Source organism: Schistocerca piceifrons, chromosome 1, assembly GCF_021461385.2.
Source record: "Schistocerca piceifrons isolate TAMUIC-IGC-003096 chromosome 1, iqSchPice1.1, whole genome shotgun sequence".
Taxonomy (NCBI): domain Eukaryota; kingdom Metazoa; phylum Arthropoda; class Insecta; order Orthoptera; family Acrididae; genus Schistocerca; species Schistocerca piceifrons.
Window position 1 is genome coordinate 687563061 of NC_060138.1, and position 18886 is coordinate 687581946.

Below are 18886 nucleotides of genomic sequence, written 5' to 3' on the forward strand. Positions count from 1 at the left end.
GCTTATAGCATACTTATAAACAGGGAAGAATAAAACTATACCATTGTTAATGTGATGTATGCTCTTCAAAAATGTAGTCTACTTTTAAATTACAATCCTCACAAAACACAAGACGTGGCTTTCTCGCATACTACGGCGTGGTTTGTACTAGGCAGATCCCATCATTTGATTCGTGTCCTAAGATGATGGGTGACGAAGTTATCTCGGCGCAGTGAGTAACAACACGGCCGTATTTATGATACAAGCGGCCGTGGTAACAACAGGCCATGTTAAACTGTGGTAACAATCACGATTATCATCGTGTAGACCATAATTAAATATAATAAACAGAGTTTTTGGTGATTCACTTGGAATTTAGAAAGAATACATTAAGTTGTAATTTAAAAGTATCAGCGATATATCGTTCTAAGTTTTGCGAAAATTGTGAACTCGGCGAAACAGTAAGTAGTACCATCTCATTGTTAAGATATGAACTAATGATAATAGATATAGAATTTGGCATGTGTCTCAATCAACTAAAATGAGTTGGGCTTTTTTTTACGCAGAGTAGATGCACCTCGATGTTAATGATTCCAAATACAATTAAAGTACAACGTAATTCACTATTTAATTGGGATGTTGATGATTCCACCGATTGCACTAAAGGAACAGCATAAGAATGGTAGATTTGCTATTACTTCTCAACGTAAAAGGAAGAATTTTAGATTTAAATTAATTTTTCAAATCATATAATACGTTTACAATTCATCAACAGCCGAGGACCCGCGAACCAGAGATGACCATAGAAGCAAGCGAGAAAGTGCTGCGATCTATCGATGGACTGTTTTAGCATGTGAGCGAAAGATGTGTTGCCAGGATTCTGTACGTGATACGGTAGTTGATTTGTAACGAAACGTGAAGTGTATTTTTTTAGTAATGTTTGTTATTGTCATAAAAATATTGAAGTGCTGTCGTCAATGCTGCCGTACTTCTGTTTCGTGTCGTTAATTGCTTGACTTCGGAAGTTGGTAACTAGGTTCCCATCTGACAGTTTGTCAAATAAACATTGGAAACTTATTGCTTATGGCTTGAATTTATTTCATAGAATCATATGGCTCGCATCTTTCATCACGATGAGAAGTTCGCCCGGTATATTAGTTCATGCCACTAAACTGATCAACCTTTCTGTGTAGTAACAAATTTTGGTAGGCGGCACCTGTCAATTGGAGTTTACGAAGGGTACGTGCATCGGCGGAATACAGTTTCTGTTTCTCTGTCTGAGATAGTGTACATCGCTTTAATCATGTAACAATAGTGAAATTATTTGAAGACCACCAAGTGACCTACTTATCTACTTTCGGGTACGTAAGATTTGTGGTATATTCAGAATTTCAGGGACTGAAATGAACATAGGGTGATAGCGTACAGATGTTGAATACCGGGATGGTGTGTGGCGCGGATATCTCCATTTATGCGGGATGAGTGAAGAGGAGCTGCTGCAAAGAGCGGCGGAAGAGAGGGCCAGTATTGTGAGCCGTTACAAAAAGGGTCGAGAAAATGGAGCACAGATTGACCCCTGGGAGGATCCAGCCTTCGAAATTTATCATGTTACCGATCGACATGGATTTATACAGTGAGTACATGAATATATTGATTTTTCACTATACCTTCTATTTAGTTAATAGCTTTCCACAAAATTATAGTTTCGTGATATACAAAAATATTCGCGTAGGATGCTGTTGGCAAAAAATTCATTTTCTTTCTTGAAGGTTTGCCGTGTATTTGGTAAAAATAAGCAGTTTTTTAAATGTTGCCAAATACTGTATTTAATTGCCGACCTACACACTAAATAACTGCTTGGCAAAATTTAGTGTAAACAATTTGGTGTTTATTTTTAATTTGACTGTTTATAAACTTATTTTAGAATTAACTGTTACTCCACTTTAACATAGAAATGGAAACCAAATTGAATATGTGTCTACTGAACAATAACTTGCACAGGATATGTGCTGTAATGACATGTTTAACTATCAAATCCTCTAATGATATAGTTGGCTATACTCATCATTGTGCAAGAACAGTTATTTAAAGGCTGCAAAGTAAAACATAAATGCTCCTTCCCTCCCCCATCTCTGACTCTGCCATCCAGATTTTGGTTTCCCTCGGTTTCCTTACACTACTTTAGTCGAATGGTTCCTCTGAAAGGGCATGGCCGACACACTTTCTCAAAGTTTCTGCGCAGTCTATAGTGACCTCATTGTCAGTGGGATGTAAACATCCCAAGTCTTCCTTTCTTTCATACTACCTCTCTGTTCTGTAGCTACGTTTTATAATATTTGAGACAAAATGAACAGGTTCTATTCTGATCAAATAAGAATTGTACCATTACCCTGTCTATGTTTAGTACAGTGTTTTGAGTGGTTTTGATTCCCTCTGGCACATTTTACATGCCAGTTTCAGTATAAATTTTTCTTTTACTAAGAGGACTATTTAGGCAATTACCACAACTAAACGCTGTCATGCTTTAAAACTTATTTCCTCTGTTCTCTTGACAGCTGGCAACTATCTTCTTTTCTGATTTAGTTTTCTTAACTTAATTTTATTTGGTTGAGTACCACAGAATAATGCAATGAGAAACTGTAAGAAGTGGCTCCTGACACATTTTGGCAATTTGTTTAAACACCTTTAGATAAATACCATTAGCTTATGCTACCATTGCCAGTGCTAGTGCACTATGTCTAATGCATTGATATTGATAGAATAGAGAACTAAAACCTTCCTTATTTCATAGCACACAATTTGTTGCCACATATGGTATGTATAGTGCCAATTAACTGCCACGCATCCCTTCTTTCCCAAGCTTTCTTGGGACTAGTGTAGCAGGGGATACAACCCGTCGGCTTTGGACAATGACGTCACAAGTCGCCATACGAGAAGCGATTCTTCTTAGTGTTGTAGCTCCCTTCAGTAGCTGATAAGTGTTTTTTGGCTTTAAAAAAAAAACTCAAGAGATAGAATAAACAGATCCACTTTATTAAGCATTCAGTAAAAAAACGAAACTGAAACATAACAGCAAAAGCGAAAATGGTAAACTGCTCTCTGGCGACTTGTGACGTCATTGTCCAAAGCTGACGGGTTGTATCCCCTGCTACACTAGACCCGCTTTCTTTTGTGATCTTGACAAATCTTTGTACAATTATTCTATTAATTTCTTTACCAACCAGTGAAGTAAAATTGTTAAACAAACTGGACTCTGCCTGTGTTCTTTCTCATCCTTCTGTTTTTTTTAGCAACTTACTTTATTAATATTTATAATCACATGTGCTGATTACTGTGATATGGTAAAGCAGGGCTACTTTGCTCATAGGAGGAAAACTTCCCTCCAACTCTGAAAAAGGATTCAATCCTACCTAGCACCTATTCTAAGAAACATTTTGCAACAGATTTGATTCTGTCTAACAGTTGAGCATTTCTGCTAGCTCATATGTTTGAGTTATTCTGTTTCCCACTGTCTTGGATATTGTCTGCTAGCAAAATCTGTACTACTATATTTTTGAGTTATTTTTGTCAAGAATAAGTGGTGTTTTACTATCAGAAAAGAAGACAAATATAATTTATTTATGTGTAGAAGTTGTTTATTGTCTAAAGCATACCCACAAACTTGTAATAAACATGTTATTTATCACTATGATGTAAAACAGCCATGAAGCTTATTTCCTGGAAAGAATGGGGCAACTTTACACCACTGACAAAGTGGATCAAAGTAGCTACACATTATTTTAATTACTTTAAGACGTGATTCAGCTTCGGATGATTCTTATTACGTTGAAAATGTTGTTATAGTGTAGTAAAATTGTAAATGGGAGCTAGGATATAACCAGTTTGCAGTTCATAGCACTGAAAATCTGAAAGAGTGCGTAGAATCCGTTAGAAATATCACTTCACTGAAATGTCATAAGATGTTTCTAAGCCAGTGCTAGCTACTAGTAAACAACTTAAGAGGAGAAAGACCCAGACAGTGCTTGATTCTAATGATGAAGACCTATTAGAGGAACAAATTCTTGATGAAAGTTAACACAAAGATTGGGAACCATACAAAAGATACCAAATGGAAGTTATTTGTGGTTTCTACAGTGAACAAAGAGAGGCTATCAAAACCACAGGAAAACTGATACAAATCAGCAAGAAAATTTATTGTGTTTGTGATTACACAGCATGAAAATAAGCATTACCGAGTTATTAAAGCTTTATTGAAGATGGTACACCCATTAATACTGTGATTCCATGTATTAATAACTGGAAATGGGCTGTAAATAAAGATGTACTTTTTCACAAAGGGGATTATACAGTTGAAAGTATAAAGCCCTCAAAATGGTAAAGCAAAAGATGCATTTTTCTCAGTGCTGAAGTTGGTAAATGGTGATGAATTTGTGCTAAACGCTTTGGAAATACGGAAGCGTCTGCTTTGACCCATGACGTCACAAATATGGCGGAAACAAAAACAAACACACACTCTATCCACAAGAAGCCTAATGACACTAACAGGACAAGCGCAGGAAATGGGGTGTTTTGGGTGGGGGGCAAACTAAATATAAACAAATTTAAATGCCTTGTGTAGCTACAACGTGTAAGTGAAGACAGCCATGCATGAATACCCACCCACCTCCCCAGGGGTCATAACCCCTGCAACCCATAGAAGATAAAAATGCTTCAGTAGCTGATTAGTGTTTTTTGTCTTTTTAAAAAAAATCTCACGGGATAGAACGAACAGATCAGAAAAGTAAATAAAATAAAACAGAACTGGAGACAGCCCCACACAAACCAAACTCCGCACCGTCATGACGTCACACATGACAACACCCTTACGTCACGGGTTAAAGCCGACGCGTGGGATCGGACGCTTCTGTCGACCCAAAGCTTTTCTAGTGTAGTCAGACATTTTCACACACCAGCATACCTAAGGAACAATTGGTCTTTAGTTTAATAACAAAATGACACTGAATTACTTTTTTAGATCTTAAATAAAAAGGTTGCATTATCATGATTTTTTATTATTTTTGTCCCTTTAATACAGAAATGTACAAGTGTTCATGTATTGTGACCTCTTAAGGTAATGCAATAAACTTTAAAGAGGGTAACATTGCCCCCAAGCTATTACCCTGTCTTAAAATAATGTTGGAGCAAATTAATCTGCTTGAACAACTACATTTCTCCAATTTTTTTAAACTTTATAAAATTTCAAAAATAATTTTTCAATATCTTGTATGTTACTAAATAGGTTTTACCTTGTTTTTAAATAGACTATCTTCATTTTCAAAAGTCTTTTCACAAAACTACTATGCATGACATGATTTTGTTTGAAAAATAATCCAAAAGTGGCACAGAGTGACCCCACATTGCAGTATGTTATTTAATAGGCTTTGATTCGGAATCCCAGTTGAATTTTCGCATTCCTTGAATCTGTATTTTAGATGTATACCATTCATTTATTTTCCATGTCAAATAACAATCGTGATTGGATGTGCAGAAGGAAGTAATTAACAACTGAGGTTTACTTTCCATTGGAATATCTTCCTATTATTATTATTATTATTATTATTATTATTATTATTATTATTAAATTGATTGGCCACATTGGACCACTTGAGTCATTCCATGTTCACTTTCTCTTTGATGACTAGACTACTTGCTTCTTGCACTCAGCCCAGTACTTGGTCATTCGTTCTGAACACAATTTTCTTAACTTGTCTGAAATCTCTACTGGACTTCTGTGCATCATTTCTGCTGAAAATTTATGATTCATAACAAGTGTGTTAATTTTGTTTCTGTTCTCTGCCTCAGTAATCCTGAGTCTGACTGCTTCAAGATATTGCTGAATTTCTTTGACCCACTGTCTTCTTTCCGAGACCTCTCATCAGTAGTTGTTTTAAAATCCTGTTGTCAGGCAATTGTAAGACATGAAAGAAATATGAAATTCTTTTGTTCTTCATTGTGCTGGTGATTGGGTCAATTTCACAATAGACAGTTTCATTAGGGAGGATTCTCCAGACTCCATCAACCTGGTATCTTTTATTGATGCATATTCTGATAATTCCTTGTTCAGTCTTGAGGAGTCCTTTCATTTTTAATTTGGAACAGAGTTTCACAAGCATAAGTTGCTTCTGGGAGAGTTACAGTTTTGTAATGTTGGATCTTAGTGTCTGTCGACAGGCATTTCTTACTATATGTTGACCAGGTTAGAAATTGTTCTTTTTTCATTTAATTGGTTCTATTTATCCATGTTGCTTTCTCATCCAAGATATTTAAATTGTGGAGCTATGTTAATTTCATGATCATTATGAAGATTTTGTCCATGCAAAGAGGTTTCATGGGCATGATTTCAGTTTTCTCAAAGGATGTTTGTAATCCTGTTTTTGAAGCAATTTTCTGGAGACTTTTTATCTGAGCACAAACTTCTTCCATGTCAAGGGCTAAGAAAGTTAAATCGTCAGCAAACCCAAGGCAGTTTGCTCATATTACTGGTTTTCCTCCGATTTTGATTTTACACGGATTTTCTTTTTGGCAGATTGTCATGATGTAATCGAGGGCCACATCAAAAAGCAAAGGGGACAATCCATCACATTATCTTGAGTCCTATTTTCATTTTTAAAGCTTGTGACATTTCTCCTCTGAGCTTGACCTTTGAATTTGTGTTAGTTAAAGTTAGCTGAATGAGTCTTACCAGTTTGGGATGGAGGCCATATGATATAAGGATTTTTAGAAGTGTGGGTCTATGATCACTATCATATGCTTTTTTTAAAATCTATGGATGAGATGAATAACGTTTGTTTCTACACTTGTAATACTCCTTTATTAGTTTCAGGCTAAAATTTGTCAAAATCCTCCTTGATATTCTCCAAGTTGTGGTTCCAGAATGTTTTTGATCCTATTGTAAATTGTGCAGGAGAAAATTTTGTATGCGCAGTCCAGAAGGGTTATTCTTCTGTCATTATCTGACCTGGTTCTATCTCCTTTTTTAAATAATGGATGGATTATTCCTGAGGTCCAGTGCCCTGGAATTTTCTCTTTGATCCACATTTCAATTAGATGTTCATGGAGATTTAGAACTACAGCTTTTCCAAATTTCTGCGAATACATGGTCTTCACAACATGCCTTGTAATTTTTTTAGTTCCTGAATTGTGACTTCTACCTCATTGATAGTTGGAGTATCTATTAGTTCTGGGTGGTTAAAATAGATGCTTCAGTGTCTCTTGAAATGTTTCCAGTGGGTCATCACAATTTAAGTTTGATGAAAGACTCTGCAAGGATCTCTGTATTTTCCTGATTACTATGTGCCAACTTTCCTGACATCTCTCAGCATCAATGTTGGGGACTCATACTTTTTAAGATATCTCCCAAAGATTTTGTAATAATCTCTTGACTGTTTCTTCTGGAAGTTCTCTTCTGTCTTTTCTAGGGCATTTTTAAGATGTTTGCGTTTTGTCTATCTGATGATTTTATGGGTTGACTTTCTTTATTTAATTAGTTCTAGATGTGATTCTTAAGACTTTTGGGCTTGATGCTTTATCCAAGCTTGGTGTCTTCTTTCTAATGCCTGGTCGCATTCTTCATTCCACCGCTCATGTTTCTTCCTGGGATTTATTGGAGCCAACTCTTCTGTTATGGATTTTGATTTGGTGGTTAATTCTTCTAGCGTATTATAGTTGATAGATCCTTCACCTGATTTCCTAGTGTATTCCTCATGTTTTATTAAGATGGTTGGGTCGAATTTTCTTCTACTTTTATTCTTAGATATTTTCTTAACCATTGGTGTTATTTTAGTTGGTGTTCACGACATAGTGGTCTGGTCCTGAGTCTTCACTCGTTAAAACTTTGACGTTGTAGATTTCATGCGTACATGGTCCAGTTGCCATTCACCCTTTCGGAAATCAGGGTGTTTCCAGGTTTTTTAATTTGTGAGGTTTCCTTTTAAAACATCTTGATTTTGAGACCAGGTTATGGTTTCTACAATTTTCAATTAACCTTCGACCATATACTACACTGAACAGCCAAAGAAACTGGTACTCCTGCCCAATATCTTGTAGAGCCCCCACAAGCATGCAGGAGTGCTGCAACATGACATGGCATGGACTCCACTAATCTCTGAAGTAGTGCTAGAGGGATCTGACACCATGAATCCTGCAGGGCTGTCCATAAATCTGTAAGAGTACTAGGGGGTGGAGATCTCTTCTGAACAGTAAGTTGCAAAATATCCCAGATAGGCTCAATAATGTCCACACCTGGGGTGGCCAGTGGAAGTGTTTAAACTGAGAAGAGTGTTCCTGGAGCCACTCTGTAGCTATTCTGGAAGTGCAGGGTGTCACATTGTCCTGCTGGAATTTCCCAAATCCGTCAGATGCACAGTAGACATGAGTGGGTGCAGGTGATAAGAAAGAAAAACTAATGTACGTGTCACCTGTCAGTTGTATCTAGACATATCAGGGATCCAATATCGCTCCAACAGCACACACCCGACACCATTACAGATCTTTCACCAGCTTGAACAGTACCCTGCTGACATGCAGGGTCCATGGATTCGTACACGTCCATCCACTCGATACAATTTGAAATGAGTCATCCAACCAGGCAACATGTTTCCAGTCATCAGTAGTCCAATGTCAGCGTTTACAAGCCCAGGCAACATGTAAAGCTTTGCGTCGTGCAGTCATCAAGGGTACAAGAGTGGGCCTTCGGCTCCGAAAGCCCATATCAGTGATTTTCTGTAGAATGGTTCACACACTGACACTTGTTGATGGCCCATCATTGAAATCCGCAGCAATTTACGGAAGGTTCCACTTCTGTCATGTTGAATGAGTCTCTTCAATCGTCATTGGTCCTATTCTTACTGGATCTTTTTCCAGCCACATTGATGTTGGAGAATTCATGTTTTACCAGATTCCTGATATTCACGGTACACTCGTGAAATGGCCATACAGGAAAATCCTCACTTCATCGCTACCTCAGAGATGCCGTGTCCCATCGCTCGTGCATAAACTATAACACCACTTTCAAACTCATTTAAATCTTGATAACCTGCCATTGCAGCAGCAGTAACCGATCTGACAACTGTGCCAGATACTTATTTCCTTATATTGGTGTTGCCAACTGCAGCACTGTATTCTGCCTGTTTACATATCTCTGTATTTGAATATGCATGCCTATACAGTTTCTTTGGCGCTTTTGTGTGTATTATCATATGTATCGTTCAGATATTGTCTTAATTTGTGTGTAATTACATTTAAGGGAGTATTACCTAATCAGAATTGTTGTATTACCTATCCAAAAGAGTTTTATTTTACAGTCTATGAAACCAACAAAATACTTAGCTCATGCTTGGGCTATCCCTGCTCGCACTCAACCCCTTGCTTTGTCATATCCTTGCAAAGGTTTGAATTTACATTTAACTTATTTACTCACCCATCACGACTTATTCGAGTCTTGTGATTCATGTGTGTTTATTAACAGCAGTGCTATCTATGATGACAGCGACATTGATAAAAATGTTTTTCTACATTGATATGTGAGTTTTTCTGTTGGTACTCACATCTATTTATTTGGTCTGGGCCACCTAGCAAGAATCCACCAATATTAATGATCACAGTATGTATTGTCAGGGGCAACAGCATGCTGCTGAACACACAATGGTAAACTGCTACTGCACAGTGTATACAATTGGGACTTAGAATCCCTTCCTTTTCCATCATCACCATCACTGAAATGTACATAATGTCATCACATTTTTGTATCCTTCAACCTTAAGTAGACTATGTTCTACACACACCTCTATCCTTGGTCACATCCCATTTTGTGTTTCCCTTCCACACACTAGCCAGCTACTCTCTGCTACTCTTGTCAGGCATTGAGTCCTGTACATTCATCTTGTTCCTACATCTACATCAAGACTTTGCAAATCACACTCGGGTGCCTGGCAGTGGGTTCATCGCACCAACTTCACACTAGTTTTCCGTTATTCCACTCTCAGACAGCATGTGGAAAAACTGAACACCCATATCTTTCTGTGCTAGCTCTGATTTTCCTTATTTTATTATGGTGATCATTTCTCCCTGTGTAGGTTGGCGCCAACAAAATATTTTCACATTCGGAGAAGAAAGTTGGTAATTGAAATTTCATCAGAAGATACTGCTGCAACAAGAAAAGCCTTTGTTTCAATTATGTCCACCCCAAATCCTGTATCATGTCCGTGACATTCTGTCTCTGGTTACTCGATAATGCAAAATATGCTGCTCTTATTTGAACTTCCTTGGTGTACTCTGTCAATCCTGTCTGGTAAGGATCCCACACTGTGCAGCAGTACTCCAAAAGAGGATGGACAAGAATAGTGTACGCAGTCTCTTTAGTAGATCTGTTGCATTTTCTAATTGTTCTGCCAATAAATCAGTCTTCAGTTCGCCTTCCACACAGCATTTTGTTTGTGTTCTTTCCAGTTTAAGTTGTTCATAATTCTGCAATTTCTGGGCATTTAGTTGAATTTATCGCCTTTAGATTTGACTGATTTATCATGTTACAGAAGTTCAACAGATTCCTTTTAACAGTCACTTGGATGACCTCACACTTTCCATTATCTAGGGTCAATTGCCAATTTTCACACCTTGCAGGTAACGTTTCTAAACCGTTTTGCAATTCGTTTTTATCTTCTGATGACTTAACTAGATGATAAACGACTGTATCATCTGCATACAACCTAAGATGGCTGCTCAGAATGCCTCCTAAATTGTTTATGTAGATAAGGAACAGCAGAGGGCTTGTGTAACACTAGGTGCAGTGGTTAGCACACTATACTACCCAAAGCTACTAAACGTCAGTAGTGCTTATATGCTTTGCATCAGAAACAATTTCATTACCATCATCATGAGAACAAGTCTGAACTGCATTTGTTTATTTGTTGTTGTTGTTGTTGTTGTCTCAGTCTGGAGACTGGTTTGATGTAGTCTCCATACTATTCTATCTTTGCAGGCCTCTTCATCTCTGTCTAACTACAGCAGTGCACATCCTTCTGCATCTGCTTAATGTATTCATCTCCCTCTGCAAATTTTATCTCCCACACTTCCCTCCAATACTAAAGTGGTGATCCCTTGATGTCTGTGTCCTTTTGATCAAGTTGCACAACAAATTTTTTGCCTCCCAATTCTATTATGTATGTCCTCATTAATTATATGATCTACGCATCTAATCTTCAGCATTCTTCTGTAGCACCACATTTCTAAAGCTTCTATTCTTTCTTTATCTAAGCTGTTTATCATCTGTGCTTCACTTCCGTACATGGCTGTGCTCCAGACAGATATTTTCAGAAAAGACTTCCTAAAACTTACATCTATATTCAGTGTTCACAAATTTCTCTTATTTTGCTGCCCAGTTACCAAATAGCAACACTCATCTGTTTCTTTAAGTGTCTTGCTTTCTGATCGAATTCCTGTAGCGTCTCCTGATTTAATTCAACTACATGCCATTACCCTTGTTTTGCTTTTGTTGATGTTCATCGTATATCATTCTTTCAAAACAATGTCCATTCCATTCAGCTGCTCTTCCAAGTTCTTTGCTGTCTCTGACAAAATTACAGTGTCATTGGCAAATGTCAAAGTTTTTATTTCTTTTCCTGAACTTCAATTGTTAATCCAAATTTTTCTTAGTTTTCCTTTACTGCTACCTGAACGTACATATTGAATAAAGTCAGGGATAGGCTATGGCCCTGTATTCCTCCCTTCTCAAAAACTGCTTCCATTTCATTCCCATTGTCTTTTATAATTGCTGTTTGGCTTCTGTACAAGTTGTAAATAGCCTTTCACCTCCTGTATTTTATCCTTGCTACCTTCAGAATTTCAAAGAGAGCATTCCAGTCTACATTGTCAAGAGCTTTCTGTAGTTTACAAATGCTATAAATGTAGGTTGACCTTTCTGTAACGTATCTTCTAATCCAGGATGTTGTTTCAGCATAGATCTTTCAGAGCTCTATCAAATGCTTCTTGCAGTATCATATCACCCATCTCATCTTCATCTACACCCACTACCTTTCCTATAATATTGCCTTCAGGTTTATCTTCCAGATGTAGACCTTCCCTATATAGACTCTCAATAGACTTCTTCCACCTTTTCTTCTTTGCTTGTAATTGGCTTATCATTTAAGCTCATGACATTCATACAGCTGTTTCTCTTCACGTCAAAGGCCTCTTTAATTTTCCTGTAAGCGGTCTCTACCTTCCTCCTAGTGAAGTATGCTTTAAATCATTACATTTTCTCTCTTAGCTATCCCTCCTTAGCCCTTTTGCACTACCTGTGAATTTAATTTTTTTTAGCAGCTGTATTCACTTTCATGTGCTTCACTTACTGCATTGTTATATTTTCTCCTTTCATCAGTTAAATTCAATATCTCTTGTGTTATCCAAGGATTTCTACTAGGCCTTGTCTTTTTACCTATTTGATCCTCTGCTGCCTTCCCTATTTCATCTCTCAAAGCTACCCATGCGTCGTCTTCTGTATTCCTTTCCTTTGGTATAGTCAACCATTGCCTAATACTCTCTCTGAGCCTCTCAGCAACCTCTGGTTCTTTCAACTTATCCAGATCCCATCCCCTTAATTTCCTACCTTTTTCCAATTTCTTCAGTTTTATTTTATAGTGTATAACCAATAAATTGTGGTCAGAGTCCACATCTATCACTGGAAATGCCTTACAATTTAAAATCTGGTTCCTAAATTGCTGTCTTACCATTATATAATCAGTCTGAAACCTTCCAGTGTCTTCAGGTCTCTTCCACGTATACAGCTTTCATTTATGATTCCTAAACCAAGTGTCAGTGATGATCAGCCAGCCAGTGTGGCCGAGTGGTTCTAGGTGCTTCAGTCTGGAACTGCACGACTGCTACAGTCACAGGTTTGAATCCAGCCTCGTGCATGGATGTGTGTGATGTCCTTAGGTTAGTTAGGTTTAAGTAGTTCTCAGTTCTAGGGGACTGATGACCTCAGACGTTAAGTTCCATAGTGCTCAGAGCCATTTGAACCATTTGTCAGTGATGATCAAACTATGCACTGTGCAGATTTCTATAAGGTGGTTTCCTCCTTCATTCCTTTGCCCAAGGCCCCCCTGCGGGTCCGAGGGTTACAATAGGCCCGAGGTATTCCTGCCTGTCATAAGAGGCGACTAAAAGGAGTCTCACATGTTTCGGCCTTTGTGATGGTCTCCTGTAGGGCTTGACCTCAATTTTTCAAAATTTTTCTGAAGAACAAGCCAATTGGGGAAGGGCACCTTGCATGGTGCATCATGTCCGTCATGCGCAGAGACCTATCGCATCCTTCATTGACGTGGATCTGTATTTCTGCTCATTCTACAACTGTTGGATGAGGTTACCCTCCTGGGTGTTTATTTTTCCATCAGCTGTGCAGTATCTTTTTCTATGCTAATGATAATAATGAACTTATTTGCTTGGTTGCACCTGATAACCAGCGTGGTAGCCAGTTCGTTGTGGTGGGGTCACCATGTACCCTGTTGGTTGTAGCCCCCTGCCCACACAGGGATCGCTCTGCTGATGCCTGCACAATTATCTCCCCATGTATGCCAAGGGGTAGATGCCCATCCCCCTGGGGCATCAGGACATCCAGCAATGGCCATCCTCCCAGGTGGCCTTCACTGCAGCTGGGTGGAGTCCGTGGGGAGGTCCCGTGGTCGGAGTGGGTGGCACCAGGGTGGATGACACGCGATGAAGCGTAGTACATCATCTCATGCTGGTGGTCGAACACCAGCAGTCTCTAAGCTTTCACAGGCTCAATTCAATGCCCAGAAGCATGACCCCAAATCGTTCCGCTCCCTGGCCAATCCATGGGAGGAACATCAGGCTAAGAATGGCAGTGGCTCTTATTCGCCCCGGTACCTTGTATGTTCTAGAGCTGATGGCAACTCTTTCATGACAATGAAGCCTCAGTTTTTTGTTGAGCATTTAGAGGACAAGTTTGGGGAGGTGGAGGGCTTGTCCAAAATGAGATCTGTGTTAGTCTTGATCAAAACAGCATCCTCTGCCCAGTCACGGGTGTTACTCGCTTGTGACGAACTGGGGGATGTTTCTGTAACAGTCACGCCCCATAAGATCTTAAAATGGTCCAGGGTATCATATTCCACACGGACCTTCTTTTGCAGTCCGACAATGAGCTGCACGCCAATTTAGAACGGCGAGGTGTACATTTCTTTCAGCATGTCCACCGGGGTCCAAAGGATAATTAGGTTGCCACCTGTGCCTTCATCTTGGCCTTCAAGGGTGATACATTACCCGAGAAAGTCAAGGTGATGGTCTAATGCTGTGATGTGAAACCTTATACCCCTTCCACCAATGCGGTGCTTTAAATGTTGGAAGTTTGGTCATATGTCTTCCCGTTGTATGTCCAGTGTCACATGTCGAGATTGCGGACGCCCATCACATCCCAATACTCCATGTGCCCCGCCTCCCATCCATGTCAACTGTGGAGAGCACCATTCGCCTTGCTCACCAGACTGCAGGATTCTCCCTGGACTGACTGACCTACACTGAGGCTAAGAGGAAATTTGAACACCTACATCCTGTACGTATCACATCTTCTTATGCCGCCGCTACAACAGTTCTAACCCTAACAGCTCCGCCACCCTCAGTCACGTGTAATAGTCGGAAGGCTACACTAGCCCCCTTGATGGTGGGGGGCATTTCCCTCACTGTCGCTCCTGCATCACCTACTGCAGGAGCAACACCCCCCACCCCCCAACCATCGTGGACGTCAGTCCCCACTTCTAAGTCAGAGAAGCGTACAGCGTCTTCGGCCTCTCTCTGTAGGAAAGGGTCCCTTGGGTCACTCCCTTCCCAGGTTTCTGCTAGTGGAAAAGATGACACCCGCCAGTGGCTGAAGAGTCCAAAATCAGCTGGTCGCAGGTCTTCACACTCATCCTCAATCCCAGAGACTGAATCAGTAAAGTCCTCCCAGCCAGAGAAACCCAAGGAACAGTGAGTGAAATCCAAAAAGGAAGTCCCGAAGCCAAGGGAATTGCGGTGCCACCCACACCACCACCACTACCCCCAAGCTCTGCGTCTGCAGATGAGGTGGAGATTCTGGTGTCCGCTGAGGACATAGATCTCGCCGGTCCCTTGGGCAAAATGAATATAGACGGCTCAGACAAAAAGTCAGTGGCAGCAGGTGACCCTGAGGCGTAAACTGACTCATTGAATGTTCCATGCCTTCCCAGTTTCACGATGACGTCATCCTCCAGTGGAATTGCGGTGGTTTTTTTCCACCGCCTGGCTGAGCTACGGCAACTGTTAAGCCTTACACCTGCTTTCTGCATGGCCCTCCAGGAAACCTGGTTCCCCACAATGCAGACCCGTACCCTCCGCAGCTATAAGGGATACTACAGGAACTGTAGCGACTGTAATAGTGTCAGGTGGAGTTCGCATTTATGTCCTAAACTCATTCTGTAGTGAAACTGTGCACCTTCAAACCCCTCTTAAAGCTGTGGCTGTCAGAATAAGGACAACGCAGGAAATAACCTCTTTGCAATGTACATCTTCCTCCAGATGGTGCAGTAACCCTGAATGTATTAACTGCACTGATTGATCAACTCCCTAAACCGTTCCTACTTTTGGGAGATTTTAAGACCCATAACTCCTTGTGGGGTGGCACCGTGCTTACCGTCCAAGGCAGAGAGGTCGAAACTTTACTGTCTCAGTTCGACTTCTGCCTCTTAAATATTGGGGCCTCCACACATTTCAGTGTGGCTTGAGGTAGTTACTCGGCCATTGATTTATCAATTTGCAGCCCAGGATTTCTCCCATCTATCCACTGGAGAGCACACGACGACCTGTGTGGTAGTGACCACTTCCCCATCTTCCTGTCGCTGCCCCGGCATCAAACCCACGGACGCCTGCCCAGATGGGCTTTAAACAAGGCGGACTGGGAAACTTTCACCTCTGCAACCGTTGAATCTTCCTCACACAGGAACATCAATGTGATGGTTGAGTAGGTGACTACAACAATCATTTCTGTGACAGAAAACACAATCCCTCACTCTTTAGGGTGCCCCCAGGAAAGACAGTCTCTTGGTGGTCGCTGGAAGTCGCTGAAGCAATTAAGGAGCGTTGTTGAGCTCTAAAACGGCATAAGCGGCACCCTTCCCTGGAGCACCTTATAGCCTTTAAACGGCTCTGTGCTCACGTTTGCCAACTTATCAAATGACGGAAGTGGGAGTGTTGGGAGAGATATGTCTCGACCATTGGGTGCCATACGTCACCTCACTAAGTCTGGGCAAAGATCAAATGTGTTTTCGGGTACCAGACCCCGACAGGTGTACCCGGTGTTAACATAAATGACGTGTTATCTACCGACACAAATGTGATTGCTGAGCGCTTTGCTGAACACTATGCTCGAGCCTCTGTGTCGGAGAATTACCCCCAGCCTTTTGCACTCTGACGGCAGCTGTAAGGGAAAGTCCTCTTGTTTATTACATGCCACAGTGAATCCTATAATGCCCCTTTGACAGAGTGGGATCTCCTCAGTGCCCTTGCACACTGCCCTGCCACAGCTCCTGGGCCAGATCGGATCTACAGTCAGATGATTATACATCTCTCATCTGACTACAAGCGACATCTCCTCATTATCTTCAACCGGATCTGGTGCAATGGCGTCTTTTCATCGCAATGGCAAGAGAGCACCATCATTCCGGTGCTCAAACCCAGTAAAAACCCACTTGATGTGGATAGCTATCGGCCCATCAGCCTCTCCAACATTCTTTCTAAGCTGCTGGAATCTATGGTGTGTTGGCTGTTGGGTTGGGTCCTGGAGTCATGTGGCCTACCAGTTCCACGTCAGGGCGGCTTCCGCCAGGATCGCTCTACCACTGCTAATCTTGTGTCCCTAGAGTCTGACATCCGAACAGCTTTTTCCAGACGCCAACACCTGGTTGCCATCTTTTTCGATTTGCGAAAAGCGTATGACATGACCTGGCGACATCATATCCTTGCCACATTATACGAGGGTGTCCGTAAAATAAGGTTCTCAGGTTGGTGTTTTTTTTTTTTATTTTTTTTTTTATTTTTTTTTTTTTTTTTTACCCCCACAGTGTAAAACATGTTTATTTCATGAATATGTATATTTTTGAAAAGTTCAGACTTCAACATATTTTTCTACATAGTCACCACTGAGGTCAATACATTTTTGCATGCAATATACGAGCTTTTGAATTCCCAAGTAAAAAAAAATGTGCTGCCAAGCCACGCAGATACCCGAGAACCGCTTCTTCCAACTCTTCTCTGTCGCCGAAATGCGTTCCACACAAGTATTTCTTCAAGTTAGGGAAGAGATTGTAGTCACTTGGAGCTAAGTCTGGGCTGTAGGGTGGGTGTTTGACAATACCCCATCCAAATTTTGCGATGAGCTCGTAGGCGGCTTTAGCGGTGTGCAGTCGAGCGTTATCCTGATGCAAATGCACCCCCTTGGACAGCATACCCCTCCTCTTGTATTGAATTGCACAGCACAATTTTTGCAGTGTCTCACAGTACCCAGCAGTGTTGATTGTTGTACTGGTGGGCAAGAACTCACACAACAGTACCCCCTTGCTGTCCCAAAACACTGTTGCCACCACTTTGCCGACACTCTGCATTTGTTTGAATTTTCGCGATCTCGCGACTCTGGGTGCTTCTGTTTGTTTGGATTGTTCTTTGGTTTCGGGTCATCTCCAATGACAGTGGAGTAGAGATATTCCTCTCTATGAGTTCCGTGATCTTGAAGAAGTTCTTGAGCCACTTCAACTCATTGACATTGGTCTTCATTCAACATTCTTGGCACCCACCTCGCGCAAACCTTAGTATACCCTAGAAGCTCTGTCAAAATCTTGTCAATAGAGGTTTTGCTGACATCAGGGATCATTTCGGAGAGCTCACGAACCTTCACTCTTCAATCTGAGAGCACCGCTGCCTCCACTTTTGCGATTGTTTCATCAGAAACAGATGGCCGTCCGGAACACTCCTCATCACGGACGTCAGTAAGACCATTCTTGAACTCTCTCACCATTTGCGCTTGTGTTGTATGCTCATACACTTGTCTCCGCAAATTTCACATAGCTGGGAATGGATTTCTGTCGGTGCAATGTTTTTTGTAGACAGGAAATGGATCACCGAGCGTAGTTCACACCCTGGCGGGTGAAGCAAGGGGGAGATCCATCACGTACAGCTGCCAAGCCAAGACTGAGCTCCACAGGGAGCATGCTAGGGAGGGGATTTGGAGTGGGGGAACCAAGGTACACTACAGAATCGTGGGATCCACTGTAACAGCAGTTTTCAGGACTGTAGTGCCATGGGAACCTTATTTTACGGACAACCCTCGTGCAAGGGGGGTCTCAGAGGCCCACTCCCGATTTTTATCCAGAACTTCTTGTCACTTCAGACTTTCCGTGTCCAAGTTGGTGCCTCCCATAGTTCCCTCCCCCATACCCAGGAGAATGGGGTCCCGCAGGGCTCTCTCTGTATTGAGTCTCTCTCTATTTTTAGTGGCCATTAATGGTCTAGCAGCAGCTGTAGGGCCATTGGTATCACCTTCTTTGTATGCAGATGTCTTCTGTATTTCATACCACTCTACCAGTACTGGTGTTGCTGAGCGGCACCTTCAGGGAGCCATCCACAAGGCTCAGTCATGGGCTCTAGCCCACGGTTTCCAGTTTTCGGCCACAAAGTCGCGTGTGTCATGCACTTCTGTCTGCGTCGTCCAGAACCAGAACTTTACCTTAATGATGATCCACTCACTGTAGCGGAGACGTATTGATTCTTAGGACTAGTTTTCAACACCCTATTGACTTGGCTTCCTCACCTTCGTCAGCTTAAGCGGAAGTGCTGGCAGCACCTCAATACC

The 18886-nt window shown here is 41.2% G+C and overlaps 1 protein-coding gene across 4 annotated transcripts in view; it reads left to right on the forward strand.

Annotated features, from left to right (window-relative positions):
- The first annotated feature begins 344 nt into the window (after positions 1 to 344).
- Positions 345 to 18886, forward strand: part of LOC124709673 (USP6 N-terminal-like protein) — a 143192-nt gene continuing 124650 nt past the window's right edge. Inside the window, exons 1-2 of one of the 4 annotated variants that reach the window (XM_047240860.1) lie at positions 345 to 440; positions 1367 to 1612. In XM_047240860.1, the coding sequence (XP_047096816.1) occupies positions 1458 to 1612 (155 nt within the window). In that variant the 5' untranslated portion in view covers positions 345 to 440; positions 1367 to 1457. Of the gene's footprint in view, positions 441 to 794; positions 1613 to 18886 lie in introns of those variants that run through there. The other 3 variants (XM_047240859.1, XM_047240858.1, XM_047240861.1) reach the window with 3 other exon arrangements.